Source organism: Antechinus flavipes, chromosome 4 (assembly GCF_016432865.1).
Source record: "Antechinus flavipes isolate AdamAnt ecotype Samford, QLD, Australia chromosome 4, AdamAnt_v2, whole genome shotgun sequence".
In the NCBI taxonomy this organism is placed as follows: domain Eukaryota; kingdom Metazoa; phylum Chordata; class Mammalia; order Dasyuromorphia; family Dasyuridae; genus Antechinus; species Antechinus flavipes.
The window spans coordinates 224,541,976-224,568,725 of record NC_067401.1 but is presented as its reverse complement, the minus strand read 5'-3'; the positions used below and the strand labels follow the sequence as shown (position 1 = coordinate 224,568,725).

Sequence of the window (26,750 nt, the reverse complement as noted above, 5' to 3'; positions counted from 1 at the left end):
TCAGGTGTTGAGTGTTGCTGGAGCTACCTACTAGTGGCTGCTGGGGATCCAACTCTGACCTGCAAAATAGATCCTTTCATGTGAGAGAATGATAACAATACAAGGAGACAGAGGCAGTTGCATTCTCTGACCTCTCTCCTCTTACCTCTTGCCTCCCATTTATTTCATTCCTAATTCACAAGCAACATCTGTGTCAGTGAAGGCTGATTTGCAATTCCTTCAAGTGCAATTCCTTTAAAGCTTTATGAGGCTTTAGGGGCTTTAGGAGAATCGATCTGCCCCTCCACACTTAGGCATAGTCCTGAACACTTGAGACCTCAAGGATTAGCTTAAAAATTAATTCAGTTCTTATTGGTCCCACCAAATGTGGCCAGATGAATCCTTTCATTAATTCCTGAAAATCAACCCCAAAGATGTCTTCTTCCTTAGAGCACAAATGCTACTCTGGATGTAAAATTGGATGTATCCTGACTTGCAAATTCCCCAAGATCAGCGACTCCATACTTTCATCATGAGTGAAGTAGTTATCAAAGGTCCCCAAAACTAAATAAAGCAGAGACAGTAGATAAAACTGTCAGGCTTTTTGTTTTTTGTGGCAAAGATACTTGCCTTCAACAAAGAACCATTTACAGACTACTACTCGTGCCTCTCATTGTTTTTCCAAAGCAATTCCCTTATATAACATCATGATTCTATTGGAAGCAGCAATCTGTCTTTCTCTAAATGAAAAGATGTTGTCTTCTCCTTAGGTTCCCTATGAGGAGATGCCATCTGAGGCATTCAGTGAATGTGCCAGACCCCCATTATATCTGGGATACACATCATCCTTAACTCTGTTTCAGAGTCCTTCTCTTCTTTTAAGATACATTTTAAGATACATCTCAAGCATCATGTTATACATAGTTTTTCCTGATCCTCTCTAGTGTCCTCCCTCTCAAACTACTTTTGAAATACTTTGAATGCATTTGTATTGAATTCGTTGTACATATTTGTATTTGTTCACTTGTATTGATGCTGTATATACATATTTATACAGATACACACATATGTACCTGTATAGACACATTATCTATCTATATACATGTATAAGCATATGCATACATACATATATGTATGTTTGTATATCTATGTATAGATATCATATGTATCTATAAAATTTATTTGTTTTCTCCCCATTAGTATATAACCTCATCATTAGATAGAAGAGATTCTTTAATTCTTTGTATTTATATCCCCAGCATCAAGCATAGTGCTTGGTCATAGTAGGTTCTTTTAGATTGTTGATTGGCTAATTGATTACTAGAAGCCAACTAGGGAACAATCAATCCTTCCTCATTAAAAAAGAAAGAGGATCAATAGATATTCTCAGCATGCAGTTAACAATTTGAAAACTTAAAAATACCTTCCTTTCCCTTAAAGGAACAGCACTCTTCACCTGTCCCCAGAATAGCTGTCTATTATAAAAAGTACTAAGTAAGACGCCTCTAGAAGGAGAAAATAGAATTAAGGAGAAAGAATCTCTGGACACATATGGAAATGGTAATATATACTCCATAACATATGGAGTATATGAAAAAACCAGTTAACCATTTCTTAGCTAATTAGAGAAACACTAATTAAACTTACATTCTTCACTGATAGCAATCAAACTTTGTTAATCAAGGGTATATAAACAATAGTTTACATTGTTAACACCAAATCCATTAGGAACAAACCTACCTATCTGATTTCCTAGGGCTACCCGATAAGAATGACAGTATTGCAGTAGTATTTTTGTAGTAGTATTTAACGACAAGATTTCCTTTCTGTCCAGTTGGAGGCCTTCTGTCTCTGTCCAATGTGATTAACTCATAAGTCAGGAAATCTCTCTCAGATAGTGAGTGCTGTCCTCAAGCAAACACATGGGATCCTTGAATCTTAAGTTTTGGGGAATTTAGGTGAACACCAATCATAATCCAAGAACAAGCTGATGTCTATAAGTCTCCAATAGGTTTCTTATAGTCCTGGCAATGGGCGTTAACTGGCTGTACCCAAATTCAGGCAGGTGAATGATTACCTAAGCTTATTATGAAAGGAAACAGTCAATGAAGGCTTGTATCATAAATAAGCAAATGTTTATCAGTTTTTTATCAATTTTTTTGGGGACACATGTCATTAAGTGGTTGCCAAATATGGTGGACTCAGATGTCATTGCAAGTTCTTATCTCATTACAGAAAAAACAACCTATGTAACAACTATTCAATCATAAAATAAGTTTAATACAAAATGGAGTCAATTATTTCAAAGCATCCAACTTATTCTCACTTCAAAGTGAGTACAAACATAAGTCTACTTTTAGTATGTGGGCCCAGTAATTTGTAGCTTCTCCTCAGCAATGACCTCTAGCCTTTTACCCTTAACAGAGAGGAAAGATGAAAATGTATCTAGAAGCAGGGGGAAAACAAGAGACCGATTTGTTGTTCCTTAAAAAACCATCATTGGATGATACCATCATCACTAGTTCTTCCCTCCCCAGCTATATTCCTTGAAGAAGCCATTTACATTTAGACTTTTACTTTCCCTCTTCTGCACTTCCCTCCTTCTTATCTTCTTCCCTCTTCCCTCCTCTCCTTTTCCTTTAAAATATCTCCTTTTATTTGAACTGGTCTTAAGTAAGTGTACAGAACTGGCATCAATTTCATGGAACTCCTGGGGAAAATGTAAAAAGCCTTCCTTCACTTTTGTGTTAGGAGGCAAAGAGGGAAAGAAGGGGGCCATTATGACTTTGACAGTTAAAAAATGAAATAACTATCGAGGCAGAAGATACAAAAAGTCTTTTTTTTTTTTTAAAGGATTACATAATTTACATGTAAGCAATGCTGCTCCAGCTCATCTCCCCCTTTTTTGTCTGGATTTATGTTAAGTAGTTTCTTTGTGTAGAGCAGAGCAGCCTTCATAGAGACAAGTAACTCCCTGTAACAATGCATTGTACAATATTTGGAATGGCTATTAAAAATGAAAACAAAGGTATAATCAGAAGCCTGAAGATTCACTATAGAATGTTGCTTCTAGCATTCTTAGACTGCTTGTCAGTTTTCAGCATTACAGAGTTTAAATACCCACAAAACCCCAATTTAAGTTAGGCAAGTCTAATTTCCCCTCCCCCTCTTCTATCATCTTGTCAAATACTTTGACAAACAAACAAATGCCCCAGGATAGTTTTTATAGAAGCAATAATGGTGGATAACCGAGGCCCAGATTCATCATTCTCTTTCCTAGTTGCTGATCTACATCTGCTGTACACAGATAGGGCAATGATCTTGATTTTCATGGAACTGGGGGCTAGGTCTGTAATCTCTTTTTGCAGCCTGTCAGTAATGCCCAAATATATACTGGTACCATTAAACAATATGGTATTGGTATACAGATCCTTATATATATCAACATTAAACTTAATCATTGAGTTGAAGTTAGTTTCATGGATTCCACAGGATTTTGTACCTAAGAAAGATGGTTAGAAGAAAGCTTGTGGGCATCTGAGCCTTTTATTGTCCATGATTTTAACTTGCAGGGAAGAGCTAAATGCAGCAATGGCCAACTGCTGCTCAAAGTCTGGGCAGGTAACCAGCTTTCTTTTTGATATCACACATGATTTTCCTCTTAGCTGTGGTCGTGAAACTGTAATTTCTCTCAGTCAGGATATTCTTGAGGGAGCTCATCAGTTCATGGCCAGGCAGTTTTAGATCAAGGATGACATGGGGAAGGGTATAATCTTCATAGATGGGGACAGTTACCCCCCCATAGATGGGGTTGGTCACACCATCACAGAGTCTATCACAACACCAATAGCGTGAGAAGAGACCAATAGGAACAGCACAATCTGGATGACACTGTACATATCTGGAATGTTAAAGGTCTCAAACAATCTGTGTCATTCTTTTCTCTACGGACTTTTGGTTTTGAGAAGTCTTCAGTGAGCAGTACTGCTCTTCAGCGGTGACAAGGAGCTCATTATAGAAAGGATGATACCAGATCTTCTCCATGTTATCCAAGTTGGTGGCAATGTCGTGTTTATTGAGAGTATTTCAAGGTCAGAATATCTCTCTTGCTCTTGGTCTCATTCCCCATGGCTGTCTTTCAGGTCTGTACTCACCACCACACCCTGATGGATGGGGTGCCCAACAATGAAGGGGATAGCAACCCTCTATAATACAACAGGGGTATCATCTCTGTTTGCACATCCCAGAGCCATTGTCAACAGCATGGTGACAATATTGTCATTCATGGCACACTTTGAAATAGGCAAGTTTAAACCCTTAACAGAGAGGGAAGATGAAACTGTACCTGGAAGCAGGGGAAAAACAAATATATGGTGGGTGGAAGAGTTCATAGCTTCTCTTAGTTCTTTTCTAAACCTAGCTTCCAACCTTATAACTCAACTAAAATTTTTTTCTCCAAAATTATTTCTGATCAGTTAATTGCCAAATCAAATGGCCTTTTCTCAATCCTCATTCTTTTCTTTTGTCTCCCTACAGCAATGACATTAATGACTATTGTCTCTTCCTGGCTACTTTTTTATTTTTTTTTTTTTTTTTTAACATTATTTTCTCTTTGTTCTCTTTCTCCCAGTCCGATCACTTCTTTACCTCTTTTGCTAAATCTTCATTCATGTTATACTTTCTAATTTGGACCTTGGTATATTCTAAAGTTCTTTCTTGACTACTACCTCTCATTTGAAAATTATATCAGCTCTCATGACCTTAATTATCATCTCTTTGAGGATATCCAGCCCTGATATTAGATCTAGACCTATATCATGAATTGACTGACACATTTTAAAATGAATGTCTCTTAAGACTTATAATCTCAATATGTCCAGAATTGAATTTATATTATTTTGATAAAATCTTCCAAACTGTCCTGTTGTTGCCAAGTCACTTCCAGTCATTAAAATTTACAAACATGACATCATTATTGGCTACCTTACTTTCATTCACATACATATTTAATTAATCACTAGATCTTATTATTTCTTTCTCCACAATATTCCTCACTTATGTCACCTCTTCAGTCACACACCACCATCCCAATTTAGGCTCTCCTCATTTCTTGTCTAGATTCTTGAAATAGCCTTTTAATTAGTTTTCTTTCTTCATATTTCTTTCTCTTCCAATCTGTCTTCCACTAAGCTGCCAAAATGATTTTCTTAAATTTTCTTAAATTCTAGGTCAGACTATGCTTTTCTTTTCTTATTTCAATAAATTCTAGTGGCTCCATATTGCTATTAAGATAAAATATAAACTTATCTCTTTGAGGGTCAAAGCTTTTCATGGCATCTCCCTACCTTTGAAGTCTTATATATGACTTCCCTTCAGGGACTCTAAGTCCAGTCATACAAAAGCACTTAATATTCTTCATCTTCCATTTCCCTGCTTTTGCACTTCTTATCCTCTCTACTTGGAAGTGAATCTCTTATTTTCTGCAAGACTCAATTCAAATGTTATCTTTTCCTAGTCTGCCTTTCCCTGTTAGTGCTAATGCTACATCTACTTAAGGTTATCTTGTCTCTACTCAGTATAGTTTGTATATTTCTATGTTTGTACATAATTCACATGTATACATTAGATTCAAGCTCTTTTTGTGTAGATTTTTTTTTGCCACTTTTTCTTTGTATCTAATAGTTTTTACAGTACTTGACATATAATAAATGAATTAGAAATGCTTGACAGTTGGTAGATATCAATTTCTGTCTTATGATGGCAAACATGGTATTAGAATGTAGGTCAATGGATAATGTTCTAGATTGAAAGTTTTGGGTCACAGTTTACTTCAGGGCTAAAACTTCTAAGTTGTCATTGAATCCCTTGCTGGCATTTACTGTTGGCTTAAAGTAGTCATCACTTTTCTGATTTAAATTCCTTCCAGGCTGGCACCTGTGTTTAACACAGAGGGATTACTTAGATTAACAAAAGTCAATACCTTTGAAATTATGAGGCTAATAATTAAGTCCTTACAGGCTTGATTACATTTCTTATTCAAGTAGTCTCCACAGAGCAACAAAGACCCGTATCTGTATTTTCCCTCTTTAAGCGGTTGCCAGAAATTTCTGAATCACCCTTCTACCTTTCTGTTTGTGATTCCTTTTGACAAAATAGTCATAGATGAGATGGTTTTGTTATGATTACATGTTTTTTCCTTTAGAAATCTCCAAAAATAATCCTTAGAAAATGTCTTTAGTTTTTGATAATTCATTGATGGTAGCTAGGAAATGCTCCCAATTGACTCTATGTGGACCACACATTTTATAGATGCTTTAAAAAACTGAACCTTATCCATAGACCTTTTAGGGTCAGCATCCTTCAGTAGTTTTTCCTTTTCATTCCAATGTCTTCCTAAACACAATGGGAGTGATTTAGATAGACTAGCACTTACAAGTATTTCATTAGACTTTATTATAAAGTCTTAAGACACATTGTGTGTATGTGTGTTTCTTCCTATCTCATTAAAGCTAGAATTGCAGTGGCTACTCATAGGTCTCATTCTACTGGAGTGAGGGCTTTCATCTATTTTATATTGGACTTATCTGGTGGCTCCTTGCTTCTGAGGGTTCATCATATTGATGTCAAACTTAGATCATTCTGTTGCTCAGTTTAGTCCACTTAAACTTAAGCCTCAGCTTCCCTGGAGCAGAAATTATAGGTGTTTGCCACTTAGTCTACCACATTCTTCAAGAATTACTTAGTGGTGTCCTGGAAATTCTTTATGATCTAGCATGCCTTCAGATAAGCATAACCTACTGGGTCTATGCTAGTAGTCTTGTTCTGTTGCAAAGGTGGAAAGTGATACCGACTGCCCTTTGGGCAAACCAGAGTTATTTTTAACACAATGGTATAATGTAATGATCTACTTGAATTTTTTTTCATCTGAATTCAGTATTCTGTAAACGTTCTGATTTTCCCATTCTATTTTTGCATCATTGTTATGGGTGAAGCATAAAGAATATTATGCAGAAGAATATTATAAAGAATAATGCATACCACTGACAATTAGCTCTTTCAGTTGTTTCTTTTTTCTTCTGATTCAGATAAATTCCTTGGGTCTATTTCCAGAATGATCAGAAGTTATATAGTGTTTAGTTTCCTGATACTCTACATCCCATATTCACAGTTTCTTTCACATTCAACCCTTTTTCTCTTCTCACATAATCACTTCTCTAATTTAGGTCCTTATTATCTTCTGCCTAGGCTATAGTAATAGTTTTCTTATTAATTTTGTTATCTTAAGTAATCTGCCATCTAAACAACTCCCAAAGTAATTTTCCTAAGCACAGATCTGATCATATTATTCCTTTAGTGAACAAACCTTACTGTTTTCCTTTTAAGACCAAATATAAAATTCCCTGTTTAGCATTTAATATTCTTCAAATTGGTCCAAATTAATAGCATTATTGCACATTAGTCTCCTTTAGTAACTCTATGATCCAGCTTTTTTTGTTCCTCCATAGAACATTCCATTTCTTGTTTATATACTTTTTATATAACTTTGGACTGTTCCCCATATCTGAAATATATTCTCTTTTCACCTTCACCCTGTCAAGAGTTAATTCAAGTACCACCTTTTACTAGAAGTTTTTCCATATCCAAGAGCTTCTGATATTTTCCTCTTCTTCCATAATTGCCTTGTATTAGATGTGTATGTAATATATCTCTATTTGTATATGCCGTCTATCCTCTTAAAATATGAACTTTTTGAAGCTATGGATTATGGCATCTTCATCTTATTATCTTTGAACTTTTGTAATGACATGAAGTATCTTCTCATATTTTTTATTTGCTTTTATTTGGTATTAATTTGGCTTTTGCTGATGAACTACTACAGATTTGGAAATAATTTCCCTTTGTCTAAAATTAATCCATTAAGATAAAGATAACTTATTTTGTCTGTGATAATTTTCATGACCTTTCCATGTCCTACCTCTTATAACTTTCTTCTTGAAGCAAGAGTTTATGCTTTACTCCCATAAGATTTCAGAGTTATTTATACACTTCTGGCTTCTTTAGTTTCTTAATCTTGAACCATATTTTTCAATATCTTTTTCAAGGTACTGTGCTCATTTTTACATGGAAGAAACTGAGTATCATAGAATATATGGATTTGGTTTGGTAGAATCTTGTCAATTCAATTTAATTCAATTCACTTTAGTCTTTGCTACTTTTTAAATGCTTGGTAAAAATGGAATAGTGTCTCTTTGCTGCCAAGTTCTTTGTAGACATTTTCTACTTCTTGAAAACCTCATCATTTCTAGGGATGTCATCTTCTATTTGGACCATGTAATTAATTTCTCCTGGTTCTGCTCACTTCAATTCATGGCAGATCTTACAAATCACCCCAAGTTTTTCTGAAGCCACCCCCTTCATCATTTATTATAGAACAATATTATTCTATAACATTCATACATTATAAAATGATTAACCATTCCTCAATCAATGAATATACACTCATTTTCTAATTCTTTTCTGTCACAAAAACCTGTTATATTTATACCTTCTTCTGAGTTCTACAGTAATTTTTTATTTAATATTTATATATATAATATTGTTGTTGAAGTATATAATGATCTCCTGGTCCTGCTCATTTCACTCAGCATCAGTTCGTGTAAGTCTCTCCAGGCCTTTCTGAAATCATCCTGTTGGTCATTTCTTACCGAACAATAATATTCCATAATATTCATATACTACAATTTATTCAGCCATTCTCCAATTGATGAGCATCTACTCAGTTTCCAGTTTCTGGCCACTACAAAGAGGGCTGCCACAAACATTCTCTATGCAAAATATTTTCATTGTGAAAGAAAGAATAGATTCTTCTCCAAAGAAAATCTCAAGAAAAAAAAAAAAGCTTAAAAAGTCTGTTGCAATCTGTACTCATTCACAATCAGTTCTTTCTCTGGGCATGTATAACATTTCTCGTTATAAGTGCATCAGAGCAAAATCATTCACAATTAGTCACCTCACAATATTGCTATTACTTTGTACACAGTACATTTCACTTTTCATGAGCTCATGAAAGTCTCTCCAGATTTTTCTGAGTACATTTTGCTTATCATTTCTTCTGTTGTCTAATATTAAAAAAAAAATTGCTGAGGCAATTGGAATTAAGTGACTTGCCCATGGTCACACAGCTAGTAAGTATTAAGTTTCTGAGGTCAAATTTGAACTCAAGTCCTCTTGACTTCAGAGCTAGTGCTTTATGCATTGGACCACCTTGCTGACCCTTGTCTAAAACTTTTTAAAGAGGGTTAGGAAATATATAGTCTCTGCCATTGACTCAAGCTCTCACCAATTATGTTACCCAATTTTAATTTTCCATTTATTTAGTTAACAGTCAGAGTAGTTTTTACAAAGGAATATTTACTTCAAAGGTAAAGCAAGAACGATACATACAAACATTGTCTCAAAACCTGGGAGCATAATATACCCTTTCCCTCAGCTTCTGGGAATGAGGTTAAGGTTCACAGCTTAGCTCGGTTTCTATGTAGCATCAATCCTTGATTATTTGAATTTATGTCTTCAGGGATTCTCTGCTGGTCTGGCAACAGACAGAATCTTAACTTCAAGTTTGATATGGTATGAACTTCCATGTATAGCACTCCACCTTGAACAGAAAAGAGCAACCCAAACAAGACCATCTTATCTCTCGAGACTTAGAGGTGTAAGGAATAGGGGAAAATGGCCCTTCCCACCTAGCTTAGTGCATAATGTTTTTGCACTGATTGGACATAACCTTAACTTTTAGATACTACCAGAAAGAAAGGCACTACTTTACCTCAGTCAAGCACATTTAACGATGTAGCCAGTTTCTAAAATACAATGAAGAGAGTCTATTCTAATCCACATGGTAAGGGAACACAGAATGTCTTTTCCGAGAAAAACAGTGGTATCTTCTATGTGAATTCTTCCATCTTGGGTGATCTGGGTATACATTAAAGCCCCAATATAGGTAGAATCTTGAGAAATTATGACTGAAGTATGAGTTGCAAAGGAGAGAAAGGATTTCAAAAGATCTGAGAAGCAATCCTGCAGGGAGAGTGTGTGGAAAAGCATGAAGAAAGTCATTGTAGAACTATAAAACAGAATGATCAAAAGAACACAGATGAGAAAGCAGGGACTGTAATGTGGTATTGATATTAATTTTAAGATTAATATTAAGAGACAATTTTCTGTGATACCCTTTCTATCCTCCAGAGATCTAGCACAGTGCTTAATTTGATTAAAGTAATTTTCAGATCTATACGTACATACATACACATATATATGTTTTATGCTATTTTTGTAGTGCTGTTGATCACAAGTCAATTGTATTATTAAAGAACATAACTTTTCATTCTTGTTTTTTTGCCCTTTAAAAAGACATGACCTTCAGGGATACAGAATGACACTGTTAAAGTTAGATGAACTAACTTTAGGGCTATGCCTAATAATTCCAGAGCAAATATAAGATATGGAAATTCTTTTCTTCATACACAACATATGTACATCTTCATACTTCTCAGATCAATTTTGACTTGACAAATTTATCTATTCATAAAGTTCAGCTTTATTTCTAAAGGAGATCATAGATCCAGGGCAAAAAGATACCTCAGAGAACATAGTCTAATGCCCTCATTTTTCAAATGAGAAAGCAGCCTCAGAGAAGTCCCTGCTTTCTCATCTATATTCCTTTGCTCATTCTGTTCTATAGGTCTGCAATGACTTTTTCATGCTTTTCCACACACACTGCCTCTAGGATTGCTCCTTAGACCTATGGAAATACTTTGTCTCCTTTGCAACCCAGCTAAAAAGTTACCTCACATATGATCTGCCAAGATACCCTTTGTATTGGAGTTTTGATGCATGCCCAGATCACTAAGGTGGTGATCCTGATTTGCTCTAACTTGATTTGATAATCAAGTATTCTTTCCATTTTGCTGCTTTGGGGTAAAAAGTCTTTTTCTTCACTCTTTCTTTCTTCCTCACAAACAAACAAACTAGTGAACAAGTCATCAACATTTAATAAATATTAGCAGACTGATAACTGTGTGTTGAATTATCTAAAGGGAAAAAGAAAGGCAGTGAGATGGCTCAGTGGATAGAGCTGGGAAGACCTGAATTCAAATCCAATCTCACTTTCTTACTAGCTATGTGACTCTGGGCAAGTCATTAACTTTATTTGCCTCAGGTTCCTCATCTGCAAAATAAGCTGGAGAAGGCGATGGCAAATCACTCAGTATCTTTGCCAAAAAAGCCTCAAGTAAACAGAGTCAGATATGATTGAAAAAATGACTGAACAACTGAACAAGAAGAGCCAAACATTTCAACATAATGACTCAGTGAAAATGTCATTGACTCATCTTTAAATTAATGGAGGTTAATTTGCTTAATTACGTTGTTTCACCATATTCATAGTTTTTGAAACCTTATGTGCACATTTATCAAGAATTTATCTTGATAAACCTTGTCATCTATATCTACTTCCACTAAAAATGAAAATTGTGCATCTCCTCTTCAAGTTGAACTGAAGTCTCTTAATTAAGGCTGCTTAATTTATTGTTTCATAGTCAATGTTTTAGCAACATCAGTTCTTCAACATAAAAAGTACAGGACATTAATGTTTCAATTAATTCCAAATTAATGTAATTGGTTGTTTTTTTTTTTAGAAATATTACTTAATGTAGTATGAGTTATCTACATTTGAAAATGGCTACTGAAATTTTGAAATTTATGGGAAATGAAAACAATTTCTTGAGAGAATTTTTATATTATGTTTAAATTGTTTATAACATTTTTTATTATTATTCTTATATCTGAAAAATTTAGAATACCGATAAAAGTCTGCTACTCAACTATATAGCAAATATAAAACTATTATAGCCATATAGAAATAAACAAACCAATGGCTTCAAATAAACTTAGGTGATGATCCATACTGTGATCATAACTGGGCTGGTAAAGTACTCCTAGTACTGCAGCTCATAATCCATTCTTGCTTTCTCATCCTGTATAATTCTAGTTAATACTCTTCTATAAAATGTTTATAGAAAAACTAACACACCGGAGACTGGCTTTGGGTCTTTTAGTAATGTTTTGTTACTATTGTAACCTTATCTCTTGCTATATGACCAGCCCATCTCCTTTTTTTGTACATTTCTCCAATTGTATCCTTCATTCCACTTACTGTACATTTCTCTGTTGAAAATATGTTACAACCTACTTACATTGATGATATATTTTTTCATTATAATTTGGGTAACTTGTAACTTTAATTCTTTGGAGAATATGGTATTTTAAAACTCTAGCATACAGCATACAACATATTTTGCTGAATTATAAAATGCAAATTGATTTGTGCTTATATACTTTAATGGATCTAAGTTCTCATCATTGTAGATATTCCTCCAGACATGCAGATTGTAGACTATTTATACCTGCCCATTCTAGATGATTCTTGTGCAGATATTTTTTCCTAAAAGTCCTTTGCAGAAGTCTACCAAAGTACCAAGTAATCATTCTAGATTACTTGATATTCTAGAGCAAGGCTTCTTAAACTTTTGAAAAAAATTTGTGACCCCTTTTTGCCCAAGAAATTTTTAAGTTTTTAAATTTAAATTTTAAGTTTTAAAATTTTATAAAATTTTTAATTTTTACAGGTATATGAAATAGAATCAAACATTTACAGATAATGTTCATAATTTTATGACCCTCACATTTAGTTATGAGACTCCATATGGGAATGTGATCCACAGTTTAAGAAGCTGGGTTCTGGAAGGTATCAATAGCATTTTCCATTTGTTATCCTAAACCCTTAGTACAGGAACAACCCACTTCTTTTTCTATTTATATATCTCGTTGGTGATATCTTTAATTTTTTTTTTTTTTTTTTTTTTTGCTGAGGCAGTTGGGTCTGAGATCAGATTTGAACTCAGTTTCTCCCGACTTCAGGGCTAGTACACTATATACTCACTCTCTAGCTGCCCCTTTGGTGGTATCTTTTATGTAACTTCCCTTGCATAATTCATTGTTAATAATATGTTTATACTCTTCATATTCTTCTCTGTGGCTTTTTGAGTAACTTACAACTTTTAAATCTTTGGAGATTGACAGTTCATCATTCACAATCAAAAATAACACCAGAAGAATATGGATATTAAAAAATGTATTTTTGTGGGAGAAGTTTGTTGTTGTTCAGTATTTTCATTCACATAAACTCTGACCACATTCAGTATTTCTTGGCAAAAATCACTAGAATGACTTGTCACTTCCTTCTCTAGATTATTTTAGAGATAGGAAATTAAAGATGAGGGTTAAAAGATTTGCCCAGAATCACACAGCTGGTAAGTATCTGAGGTCAGATTTGAATTCCCCATCCTGTTCTCTATCCACTATACCATATGAAAAATGTTACACAATTTCCCAATGTAACCCTCCCCATTTCTCTCCTAGTCAGTTGTGGACTAGTTTAGTATTCATCTAAAATATCTGTCTAAGATTTATATATATATATATATATTTACTGATGGACAAGCTCTGTGCCATATACAGCCAACTGGATATCATTGTATAACAACCATTTTTTACTTGTTTTTTTCCTGATCTGTTATTAAAGTGGGGATTTTGGGGGGAGTTTGAGTATATATCTTAGAAGGCTCTGAAATCTTCTGGGGCTTAAGAAAATCAGCAGTGTCATAATAAAATGTAAAAATCTGGAAGATCTGACCATATATGGGAAATTAATTGATCAAGAAACATTTATTAAATTCCAGTTATATATTAGACACTGTGCTAGGTACTAGGAATAAATAAATAAAAATGAGATGCCCTTATATTCTTTTTAGGGTGGGTTGGGGGTGGAGATAGCATATATAGATGGTTAGATAGACAAAAAATTTATTAAATGATTACTATGTACCAGACAATTTTTTAAGTTTTGGGGATACAAATACAGTCAAGCAAGACAATCTCTGCCTTCAAGGAATATACATTTTAAAGAGAAAGTTGGAAATAGAGTCACTGGAAAGACATGCAGGTGTGGATAGAGTACACATATGATGGGGTTTTATGGGGAAGTAGAATCCTGATCCCAGGTAGGATAAAGTAAAAATCATCTATCAAAGCTAAGGAACCTATAGGTGGCATTAAGGTTACCAGTAGGTAAAAGCTAGAGGTCTTTGTCAAGAAGGCTAGGTGGGGGTTAGATAAAGTATGAGAGAGAGAATTTTGGGGAAGGTGCTGACTTTGGGATAAAGACCTCATGTCATTGGTGCTTGATTCAAGTTTTGAAGAAAGCAAGGAATTCTAAGAGCACAGGAAAGAAGGAAGTGCATTCTGAGAGTGGTAACAGGAGATGGAATGTCTTTAGTGAGAAATAGTAAGAATGCCAGTTTTATGTCACTTGCTACATGATTTTAGCGTGCATAGCAACAAAGGTTGGCTAGAGCCAGTTTGTGAAAAGTTTTAGTAATAGAAAGTCTCTGGACCTTAATAAGTAGGGGAATCAGGTGATCAAAACTACATTATTGTGGCATTTGTGTGGAGGATGGTTTGTCTTAGAAGCAAGATTTTAAGCAGGAATTCCTCTTTGATTTAGATTCTATGCTGGTCATCCTTCCATTCCAGTGGCAAATTCCTTTCATTAGCATATAACTTCTGTTTGCCTTTTATATAAATAAATACAACACAGAGATCAAAAGAACCCAGTAACTTTTTTATCCAGTCCATGCTTGATCTTGACAAGAAGAGAAATATGGTTGTCAAGGGCAACAGTAATTTAAAAACATTTTTGTAAAATCCTATTGAAATTGATGGTAAATTATTCTAAAAAGTAATACTTTATAAAATAGTGAAAAGCAATGGAAGGACAACTTCCTCCAACAACAACTAAATTTATGAAAAACTTGGCATCAGTTAAGCCGGATTATTCTGAAAGCATTTAAAGACAAAACTGGAAGGAAGAAATAAACAGACTGAAAAGGAAATAATCAGTTTCATTTTCTACCATTTTTTTTCTCTCACTCAATCATAGTGGAGCCAGATTACATTTATATTTCTATCACTGTCCCTGATGATCTTTGTAGGGAAGTAGAAATGGCATTTAAGAAAACAAAGATAGGAAGAGCAGTAGAATTAGACCAAGCATACCGAGAAGGCCTATGCTGGCAATAACATATTTTTGAGAGTGTTGAACGATTGATTTTTATCTTTCTGAAAGGTGGGAGACTTCCATATGCTTGGGAAAAGCTTATGTATTTGATTATTCCTCTCCCTTACACATTGGAGTAATTTAGTTATCTTTTAAAATTTAATTCAAAATTCACTTTATTTTCATCTATCAAAGCTAAGGGACCTATAGGCGGCATCAAAGTTATCAGTAGGTAGGAGGTGGAGGTCTTTGTCAAGAATTCTCTGTCTTCTTCTCCCCACCTATTGATAAGATAACAAAAAGAAAACATGTTATGAATATGTATAGTTATCTGTAAAACAAATTCCCTATATTAACCTTGGTGTGGTGACCATGTGGATAGAGTTAGTATCTGGAGTCAGAAAGACCTGAGTTCAAATTTAGCTTTATACATTTATTGACTCTGTGACCTGAATGAGTCATATTACCTCTATTTGCCTCAGTTTCCTCACCTGGAAAGTGAGAATAATTACAGTACCTATCTCCCAGTGTTGTTAATGAGGGTCAAATTAGTTAATAACCATAAAACACTTAGCACAGTGCTTGGCACATACTAGTGCTATGTAAATGTTAGCTAGTATTAGTCATGTCCCCTCTCAAAAAAAAAGAAAAAGAAAAAGAAAATATACTTCAGTCTATACTCTGAATCCATCAGCTCTTCAATTTCTGCTCACTTCACTTTTCAACAGTTCATATAAGACTCAGTTATTATCCATAATCACTGATCCTTTTGTTTGTGTTCTCATTTTTTCAAAATATGAGAACAATTTACACACACACAGACACAATACCAAGGTATTTTGGCGAAGGTCCAAAAAGGAGAAAGTCAGGTGTTCACAAATCATATTGTTTAAAGGACTATCTCTTCACAGTCATGCAGTTGACTATAATGAGCAGAAAAATATGATCTCATTGTGCTTCATTTGTTGTTTGTTGTCTATTAAAAAGAGGATTTTATTCAATAGAGTAAAATAATAGCTTAAAGATGCCTTTTACAAGGTATTTCCCTTTTGCCTTTCAAAATCATGTGAGATTCCTTGAAACATTTAATAGGAGAGTTAAATAATGACATTGAAATTATTATGAAATAGAATTTGTTCTTCAGTCTTTTCAGTCCAATTTGATTCTTTGTGATTCTAGATACTAGATGTGGTTTGCCATTTCCATTTGTCCTTTTTTGTCCTTATAGTCCTTACAGATGCAAATAGAGTTAAAAGATTTGCCCATTTTCATAACAACTAGTAAGTGTCTGAGGCTGGATTTGAATTCATGACATAAACTCTATCCATCGTGCCACTTAGATGCCCAAATTGAATTTTTACTAAATACAAATTAGACATATTATTTCTCTCTACTCTCACTGAGACTTTGCTCATCTTATACCAATATGAAATAAAGCAACTTATATATTCCTTAAGTTAAGTTAGTGGAATGAGCACTGGCTTTGTAGTCAAAAACCCTAAGTTCAAATCCTGCCTTTGAAACATAGTACCTAATAAACTATATACATATGCCATATATTTATATATAAATTCTCTCTCTGTCTCTCTCTGTCTCTCTGTCTCTGGCTCTCTCTCTGACTTTGGCTCTCTCTCTCTGACTCTGGCTCTCTCTCTCTGGCTGCATCTCTCTGTCTCTGTCTGTATCTCTCTCTCCTGCTCTGTTTCCTATTCTCTCTTTCCCTTCCCTCATCAAAATCTTTTACATATGGAAAATCTTTGGAAGGAATCCAGATTCTCTGACTCCAAATTTAATCAATCAGTCCTCATTTATAAAATACTTACTGTGTGTTTAATACTATAAGGACAAAAATAAAACCATCCTGTTTTCAAGAAGTTTACTATCAAGGGAGACAAATGCATGTAGCTAGCATTATATACAAAATATATGCAGAATAAATGTAAGATAATTTTTGGGGAGAGGCCTTGGTAGCTTTAGGATTCAGGAAAAGTTTTCTACTGAAAATAGGGCTTGAGCTGAGTTTTAAAGAAAACCAGGGAATGGCTCTTTCAATATATATCTACCCTATAGCTTTTGAGGAAAAAAGATACTTTTTATAAAGTATTTTATAAAGTAAATAGTATAAAGATACTATTTATAAAGTATTTATAAAATATTTTTATAAAGTAATGCATTGGTTGTTTACTAATAAAATTTACTTTTTTAATACTTGAACTTTTCAATATTTTTGAATATTACTTATTTTTTTCATAATTATATGTAAAAACAATTTTGAACATTTATTTGTTAAATTTTTGAGTTCCAAATTTTCTCTTTCCCTTTGTCCCCCTTTTCCTCCCTGATATAATAAGCAAATTGATATACATGTGCAGTAATGCAAAATATATTTCCATATTAGTTGTTTTGCAAATGAACATTTAAATCTTTTAAAAAATAATTGAAATGTGTTTGTTTTTCTCATTCGATTTTTTTCTTATTGTCATTGCAGCAATTTTTATGTTTAGCCAACAATTTTTTCGAATTTTAATGAATGCTGAAATAAAATAGCTTCTTTTATTTCTAATTCTGTCTTTAGACTTACTGGTTTTTTTTTTTTTTTTTTGTCTGCTTAACCACATCTGTCTATTCTATCCCTAAGCAACATACTAGTGAATTTAAAATATTCCTTACTTCTACAACTGAGAAAACATCATATAAGTATAAAGAAAAGAGCCATTGAACCTCAATTTAATTTCCCCAAGCCTGTGGTAGTCTTTTCATATCAAAAATTGACAGTCATTTTGATAAGGTGAAGACTGCTATCAGGTTTTAATATAGGTAACATATTGCACTTTGTTGAGTTTCCATAGCAACTGACTGGATAGTCTCTTCCTTTTTGTTTTGCTTTTGTCTTTATGAACTGATGTAGGAGTCTCTTAAGCCTTCAAAGATCTGTAATTTCATCAAAATGGATGCTCCCTTTAATGATACAAATCATAATCCCTCTTTAACTTAGGAGATGGTTTTTGAAAGCTGTGGCAGCCAAAAAAATCATCATGTGATCCTCTAATGAAGAGTTTCTTTAAATTTAGTCCAGCTGATGCTCAGACTCTAAATATAAGGATAGTCTCTTATTAATCAATGTTGGAAACTTTTTAAGTTTCGGTAAAACCCTCCAGTACTTGAACTCCCTAGTTTTGGTCTTCAGATATTCAGGACCACCTGTAGTGATGTAGTCAATCAGTTTTTATCAAATGCAGAAGTTTTTATACACTCCAAAATGAAGAGGTATAGGAAAAGGATTGCAAATTATTTTTTATCTAAAGTAATAATTTCTTGAACCAGCTACCCCCAGCAAAAGAACTCTGGGAATTGAGTATGAACCACTACATAGAATTCCCAATCCCTCTATTTTTGTCCATCTGCATTTTTGATTTCCTTCACAAGTTAATTGTACACTATTTCAAAGTCCGATTCTTTTTGTACAGCAAAATAACTGTATGGACATGTATACATATATTGTATTTAACTTATACTTTAACATGTTTAACATGTATTGGTAAACCTGCCATCTGGGAGAGGGAGTGAGGGGGAAGGAGGGGAAAAATTGGAATAAAAGGTTTTGCAATTGTCAATGCTGAAAAATTGCCCATGCATATATCTCGTAAATAAAAAACTATAATAGAAATTTTTTAAAAATAAAGTAATAAATTATTTTAGCAAATGCTAAAGCCATTTGTCAGAGCCAACCTTGTAAATGGATAAAATAAGCAGCAGCCTGTATGTTGTTATTTCAGAGGTTGTCTGAATGTATGTTCCTCACTTCTACCTCTTATACCCAGAGTTGTATCTGAAATTCCATTAGTTGACATATTCCTTTGGCTTAAGATGAATGTTAAAATACCAAGTGCTCCTGAAAATCACAAATTTAGCTTTGCCATCTTTTAAATTATTTTTCATTTAATCTAAGTTTTTCATGCTTAATTTGAAGTAGAAAATATACCATTAAGTAAAAATATATAAAAATTACAGCATATCTTATCATACACAACTTTTATCTTACAAAATTGATGGATTCTAATTATGTTATTGAATAATCTAACATCACAATAAAAACCAGAAGCAATAAGACTTTGTTTTTTCTTTGCAGATAGATAAAATACCTCCAATTATTAACCATAAGTTCTTAATTTAGGGTCTCTGAACTTAAAAAAAAAGTATGACTTTTAATATAACTAGTTTTCTTTGTAAAGAAAATATACTTGATTCTATATATTAAAAAACATTATTTTTATAGGGTCCATAGGCTATACAGATTGCTAATGCGGTGCTTGACATTGAAAAAGTTAAGAGCCTGTGCTATATACAGTGAGCACTTTCCTTATAATGAAGATTCAAGTAAATTAAGTAAATGGACAGCCTCAGAATAATGTGGTATTATATTCAGCTATGTGGGAGTCTTAACACAGACTAAAGAACCTAGAACAAGGAAACAGAGCTCGCAGCAGTAATAAAACAGGCCAAATTTATTGAGGGGAGATACAAAATGAAGGACAATCAAGAATGGCTGAAGCAGGTCATGTCTGTTGGACTTCAGGGTGTTGACCCCAAATAATCAAAGTGTATTTTTATGGGGTTCTAATCTAAGTTTAGCAGGAGGAGACATTAAAAGAAGGAAACAAAATATCCAGGTTAGAGGACTAGTACTAATTGTGTGTGTGGGGGAAGACTTTTAGGGAAATGAAGAATAATATTCAAATGGAGTTGAAATTCAAACTTCACAGTGTCAGGTACAAGGGAGAAAGAGACTTGGATGCAACATGACTACCAGTTATATTCTGACAGAATGACTAGAGTTTTTGAGTTTACAGGTTTTCCACTATGAGGTTACTGTTTACCTTATGATGGATAACAAATTATAGTACTAAATGGAAAAAAATATTACTGGTAAATAACTTCATTTTTGAAATTTATCTTTCTATAATTGATTAGAAAAACTATGCTGATTTGCTAAAATAAGCAAGTAGTAGTTTTTTTAATAACAATTTTCTCTAAAGAATGTATACCAGAACATTTATATAGTGAGTTAACAAGGAGTTACTACAATCACACTAAATAAAATAGTATTTATTGTAAAGCATTATGGGTGATATATGATTTGCCACATGTTATCATGAAGAAGATAACATGTTACATTTGACATTTATTTTTGGCTGCTCTTGGTATCATGTGTTTTAAGAAATACAGTATTAAAAAACTTGAGGGCAGCTAACTGATACAGTGGATAGAGCACTGGTCATAGAATTAGGAGGATCTGAGTTCAAATTCAGTCTCAGACACTCAATACTTACTATGTGTGTGACCTTGGACAAGTCACCTTTTATACACTGGTATGAGCAAATATATGGTGGTGATTTGGCACTATTATAAAGAAGAAAAGTAAGAGAACCTCTGCGCCCTTCTAGGTAAATTATGGGCAATTAGGTTCAAATCTACTTTCCAACATTTACTAACTATATAACTCTGGGCAAGTCTCTTAATCCTGGTTTCCTCATCTTTAAAATGAGTTGGATAAAAAAAATAGCAAACCATTCTAATAACTTTGCCAAGAAAACTCTGTAGCATCCTGAAGAGTCAGACATGACTGAAAAATGACTGAACAACAGGATTAAGAAACAAGATCATCCTGTGCATTGAACCTTCTTTTAATAAGAACACTTTAAGTTTTGCATTTGATCTTCACAAAAAAGCTGTTAGGTATCATCCTCAACTTATAGATGAGGGGCACACATCTAGTAAATATCTGAAGTGACATTTGAATTCAGACCTTCCTGATTCCAAATCTGGCACTTATCCATTGTATCACTAGGGTTACTTCTTAGATGACTACTTTGGAAATAGAAACCTGTTTGTTAAGTCTGAATAATTACTTCTGTAGATTTTTGTCTAACTCTTCTCTGGTGATTTTCACAGTAATAATATACATGTGGAATTTTTATTTTGGGGCCACAGGGATTTCGAGCAAGTCCTCGTCATACCAGAAGAAGGGCAGCAGCCCGCCTAGAAGAAACTGAACCTTTAGCAGAAGTACATCATCAGAGTGAACAAGAAGCTTCAGTGAGAAAAAGAAAGCTCAAGAAAAACAGTCGAGTTCAGCCAGAATTTTACCACTCTGTTCAAGTTCCGTCAACTAGAAAACCTGTAAGTATAAGTCATCTTTTAAGAAAATGTGAAATTCACTATCTAGTCACGCCCTGTTTTTACTTAGAACATTTAAAAATAATGTCAGGCATGGTCACAGTTTAGCAAAACGTGCCTAGTGATAATGAGTTTGTTTCCTTGTAGGTTTCGGATTTTTGATAATTTAAAAGCTTTGGTTGGAGAGACAGAATTGAGAGAGGTAGCCTTAAAATCAGGAAGACTCAGATTCCAGTCCTAATTCTGACATATGCTGGCTCTGTGACTCTAAAGTGATTTGTGGGCAGTCACTTAACCCCTCCCTATCTTTGGTTCTCAAGACCAGTAAGAGGGCCCTTAAGATCAAAATTATATTCATAATAATAATAAATTATTACTTGCCTATTGAAATATTTTCCCCTTTTCCAACTAAGTATCTTTGTGAGGCAGGATTTTCCTTATACATTTCACCAAAATAATATTACACAATAGATTAAAGACAAAAGCAAACATGAGATTTCAGTTGTCTTCCATTAAGTCAAACATTAAAGAATTTTGCAAAAATACATAAAATAATATACTTTTGTCCTAAAAATTCTTTTTTGGAAAAGATAATTAAAAAAAATAAAACATATATGTCAAAATATAATTGATTTCATTTATTCATTCATTTATTTAGTAAACACATTTTAAATTATCTGTTTTAATGTTTAATACAAGATGATGTATGAGATGATAATGTGATATAGCAATAGATATCCAGGGGTGTGCTGATTTAACAGCTAGCTCTCGGGGAGAAAAAGTTATCAGGACATATTTCTAAGTTTGATTTACATTATTAATATTTTATCTATCACTTTCTTAAGGCAAGACAGCCCACAAAACAAAGCTCTGATTTCTGAGGTGTAAATATTCACAATGGAAATTTTAATAATGAGGCAGAACTGAAAAACTGGCTCTTGTCTGGGTTACCTACATAAGCAAAAACTCTTTGAGGTCCTCAATACATTTTAAGAGTGTGAAGGGTCCTCACCTCAAAATGTTTGAGAATCTTTGTTCTAAGCAACTCTCTAAGACTATCAATAGTAGAAAAGGCATTTGTTGATAGTAAAAGAGGGAGTTTTCTTACCAGGGAGTTCCCTGTGAAATCATAAATATAGCCCTATCCCAATTTTTAGTTGAATAATCAAGACATCCTTTACCACTATGGATTTTGGGAAATTCTTTGGAGTCCCTTCAATCTTTAGACCTTTAAGCTTTTTATGAACTGCTTAGCTTGTTGAGCTTATAGCCATGAACATTAGTCTCATGTGTCATTATAGAGTTTGTGCCTGTTGCCAAGGATGCCTGGCATCCTGATGATTTCTGCCTGGAATGCTCTCTCCTGTTGGCTGCTGAATGATGATTGCAGTCTAGTATATCTGCCCATCTACTAGACAAAATTCAAACTAAAGTTAGGCTTGGGACAAAGAATCAGAGAGAATGCCTTCACAAAAGCTAATTACCATTACATCCGTCTGGAAAGTTTGAAAAATTATAGGCTATTCCACAAACAAGTAGATAATGCTTCATTTCCTTTTGGGGCTTCCTTGTCTTGGGTGTGGCTTTATTGAATTATCTTTCAGAAAAAAATCTTTCTCAGCTGAAAGGGACTATATTGTCAAGGAGCAGTCAGTTCCTTCCTATGCTGTGTGATATAGAGAAAATAGCCCCATATTTTTAATCCTGCTACTGTTCCTTACTCCCCAGCAGACTTTGCACAGGTTACTTTTCTCTCTGGGACTTGTCTATAAAATGAAGGGGTTGAATTAGATGACCTCTAAGACTGCTTCCTGCTCTCAATTTTTTGATCCTAAGAGTAGGGAGCTCTCCACAAAGTAGAGTCCCAGGGAGAGCAGGATATAGAATGAAAGCCATCAGTGAGGCATTATCCTTCATTGTACAAAAAATATCCTTTGATAATCCTATCCCTTATTTTGTCTTTCTACTCTAGTGATTCAAAATACAGTTTTAAAAGGAGATTTTCATTGCCACCTAGAGTCCTTTGATTTCCTTTTCATCAAGATGCAGCCAGTTACTCATACTATCTACCATTTAGCAAAGGTGAAAGGGCATGGGGTTTATATCAGTAGAGGACCTGCAGTGATTTTGAACATTCCTGCACCAAAAGGTCTTGAGAGGCCTTATATATATATAGATCTTCTAAACCTTTAATGTGTGTGTCATAAACCTCTTTGGCAGTCTGGGGAAACCTCTAGACTGCTTCTCAAACTAATTTTTTTAAAGTTCATAATGAGAGGAAATGATAATTTTTAGTCAATAGTTAGTGAAAATAAAGTTTCAAGTTTGTGCATCCCCCTGAAATCTATCTATAGTTCTTTGTTAATGTACCTAAGTGAAGAACATTTGCCCATTATATTGTACCTGGATTTAGGCCATGAAGTTTAGGAGTACTGAAATCACCAATTAATTGAAAAGTATTCATTCAGTGTCTATGGTATGATGAAAAGAACTCCCCTTTGGGCTCAAGTTTAAGGGATTGTGGCTTCTCAAGGCTTCCTTGCCAGTTATTGGGCTATATCATCCTGTCTGCAAACCTGGCTCCAAGGTTGTTGTGGATCAAACTCCTGGGCTCCATAAGGCTCATCTCTAGCACAAACTGAGAAAGATGAACAACATAGAACAGAAACAAGTGCATTGTCTTTCCCTATTCTTCTCATATCTCAAGCTCTCTTCTGCCCAGGTCCATTTTTTAGAGCTGGAGCCAGGGCAAAAGAGAGAGAGAGCAGGGGAAAAGAACTCTTATTGGTTCATGGAGCCCATTTTTGGAGTGAACCTTAATCTTTACTCTCTGGATGCAGTAAATAAAACTGACCCAAAGAGGTGGAAAATATATATTCTCATCTCTTAGCACAAAACTTGGCAAAAAGCAAGCCATTTAGTAAGTGCTCATTCATTCATTCATCCCTCCATCCTTCTATCCTTCCAATCCACTCATTTCAAAGAGTTCTTGGATGAACAATTATTACTAATAGCTTTTCAATTTTTAGTTCAGATGTGAACTTATCTAGATTGATATCTCATGGTTCTGTGCTGGATTATGTTAGATTCAGTTAATGCCTGTGAGAGTCTTTTTTGTGCAAATAAGATAACATTTTGCCAGGAACTTTCTTAGGTCTCATTTCTCTCAACTGCAAAATGGGGCAAGCAGTTGAATTAACTGATTTCTGAGGTCCCTTCCATCCTTAGATTTATGGTCTTATGGCACTGTACATGACCATAAGGCACTATATAAATGTGAGTAATTATTATTGTTTGTTCTATGCGCACACAGCGTACACAAGCAAAGCTAAAACAAAAAGATGACAGGATACATTTGAAGTAGGAAAAATACTGAAGTTGAGACTTTGAGGCAAAATAAAAATGAATCATCTGTGGTGACTCAGATTTCTATGAGAAGAGAGTTTACATTAGAGACTCAACATTTGTAGTGGGGAAGTTGGGGCCCAAAATGTGAATGATTTATCTGATAATGGTTCAGCTTAGAAAAAGTAAAAGGATGTTGGTAAAAGGTGGGAAGCATCAGAAGATCTGACAGTGCATTTTCAGCTCTATTATGCTTTGTATATCTTCTTAATGAAGGGGCTATGGTTTGCAAAGAACTCATTATATTTTTGTTTCTGTGGCTGCATGTATTTCTTTGTTCTTTGTGTATTCAGTTGGGCTATCAGGAAATTCATAATTTATACGTTAGATGTACTTACTGACATTTATAATGGATGTGGTCTATTATAAACTCAATAAAAAATAAGCATATGGATAATTGAATCCCTTCTGGGAGTTAAATATTCAAGTAAGCTAATTTTTATTGTTGTTCTCTGATTTTTAGTTGTGTTCATCTCTTTATGACCCTACTTGGAGTTTTCTTAGCAAAGATATTGGAATAGTTTGTTATTTCCTTCTTCAGCTCATTTTATAGCTGAGGAAACTGAGGCTAACAGGGTTAAGTGGCTTGCTCAGAGTAACACAGCTAATAAAGGTCTGAGATCAGATTTGAACTCAGGAAGATGAATCTACTTAACTCAAGACCTAGTACTCTCTACATATTACCTGACTGCCCTAATATTTATTGAGCTCCTGATTTATGCAAGGTACTATGTTAAATATTTTGGTGTACATATGAATGAATAAGATGCTATCCCTTCCATGAGGAAACTTATAATCTAGCAGAGGATGATACACATGTAAAGAGATATAACATAAAGGATTAATGTGAAATCTGTTCTATGAGAAATATGAGTCATGGACACCTAGAGAAAAAAGGTACAAGTTGGTTTTGGCTGGTGGAGATCATGTGGAAATTTGAATAATGGATAAGACTTGGTCTAGAGGAAAAATGAAAGGACATTCCAAGTAATGGGAAGATTATGTGAAAAAAGTAATGGAAGCAAAAAGAAAGGCACAAGGTATGTTCAGGGAATGGCATATAATCTAATTTAATTAGAGTATAAGTGTAAAGGAAATGAAAATGTTTCCTTTAATGGTTCTCTACCACCTATAGAACAGACTACCAAACTTTTTTAAAAACAATTTATGAATAAAAAGTCAATTTTTCTTTTTAAATATTTCCTTTTTTAACTTAATGGTATTTCATTTTTCTCCAATTACACATAAAACCTTCAATATTCATTTTTGTAAGCTTTTGAGTTGCAATTTTTCTTCTTCCTCCTTTCCATATCTCCACTCTCCTCAAGAAGTGAACAATTTGATATAGGTTATGCATATACAATCATTTAAAATATTTTATGTTATGTTGTGAAAGAAAAATGAAAACAAATGGAAAAATCATGAGAAAGAAAAAGCAAACAAAAAAAGGTGAAAATGCTATGCTTTGATTCACATTCATTTCTGACTGAAATCATTTTGGGTTTTCTTTTCTTTTTTAAATAATAGCATTTTATTTTCAAAATATATGCAAAAATAGTTTTCAATATTCATCCTTGCAAAACCTTGTGTGTTGTATCTTGCTTTCTAGAGCCCCCACACCAGGGTGATAAAAATATACTGTATTAATGGAGAAGTGATGAGGTGGGACTCCTAAGGATGGTAGAAATATGGAGTCTGTTTATTCCCAGTTCTTCCCCTTTTATATATCCTAATACACTTATATAACCAGAAACAACACTGGGAATGTGCTAAGTATATACTGTGCATGTGTGGGACCACATAAACAACTTCCTATTGTATATAATTTGCCACCTGGTATCACTCTGCTTCAATCACAACACAGGTTGTCACCTACTCCTGACTTCTCAGGAAGGCTGAGAGCCCTTAGGGGAGATGGGGAACCAAACCAGACACTATCAGCAGGTTCTCTCTGGGCTAAAGGGTTTTATACCTCACTCAGAGTTACCCCACTGTCTGTGGCCATCTTGTGTTC

The 26,750-nt window shown here is 34.1% G+C and overlaps 1 protein-coding gene across 1 annotated transcript in view; it reads left to right on the top strand.

Annotated features, from left to right (window-relative positions):
• Window positions 1-26,750, top strand: part of DST (dystonin) — a 591,073-nt gene that overhangs the window by 73,509 nt on the left and 490,814 nt on the right. The window contains exon 3 of the mRNA XM_051997184.1: window positions 21,146-21,334. Coding sequence (XP_051853144.1) covers window positions 21,146-21,334 — 189 coding nt within the window. The remainder of the gene's footprint in view (window positions 1-21,145; window positions 21,335-26,750) is intronic.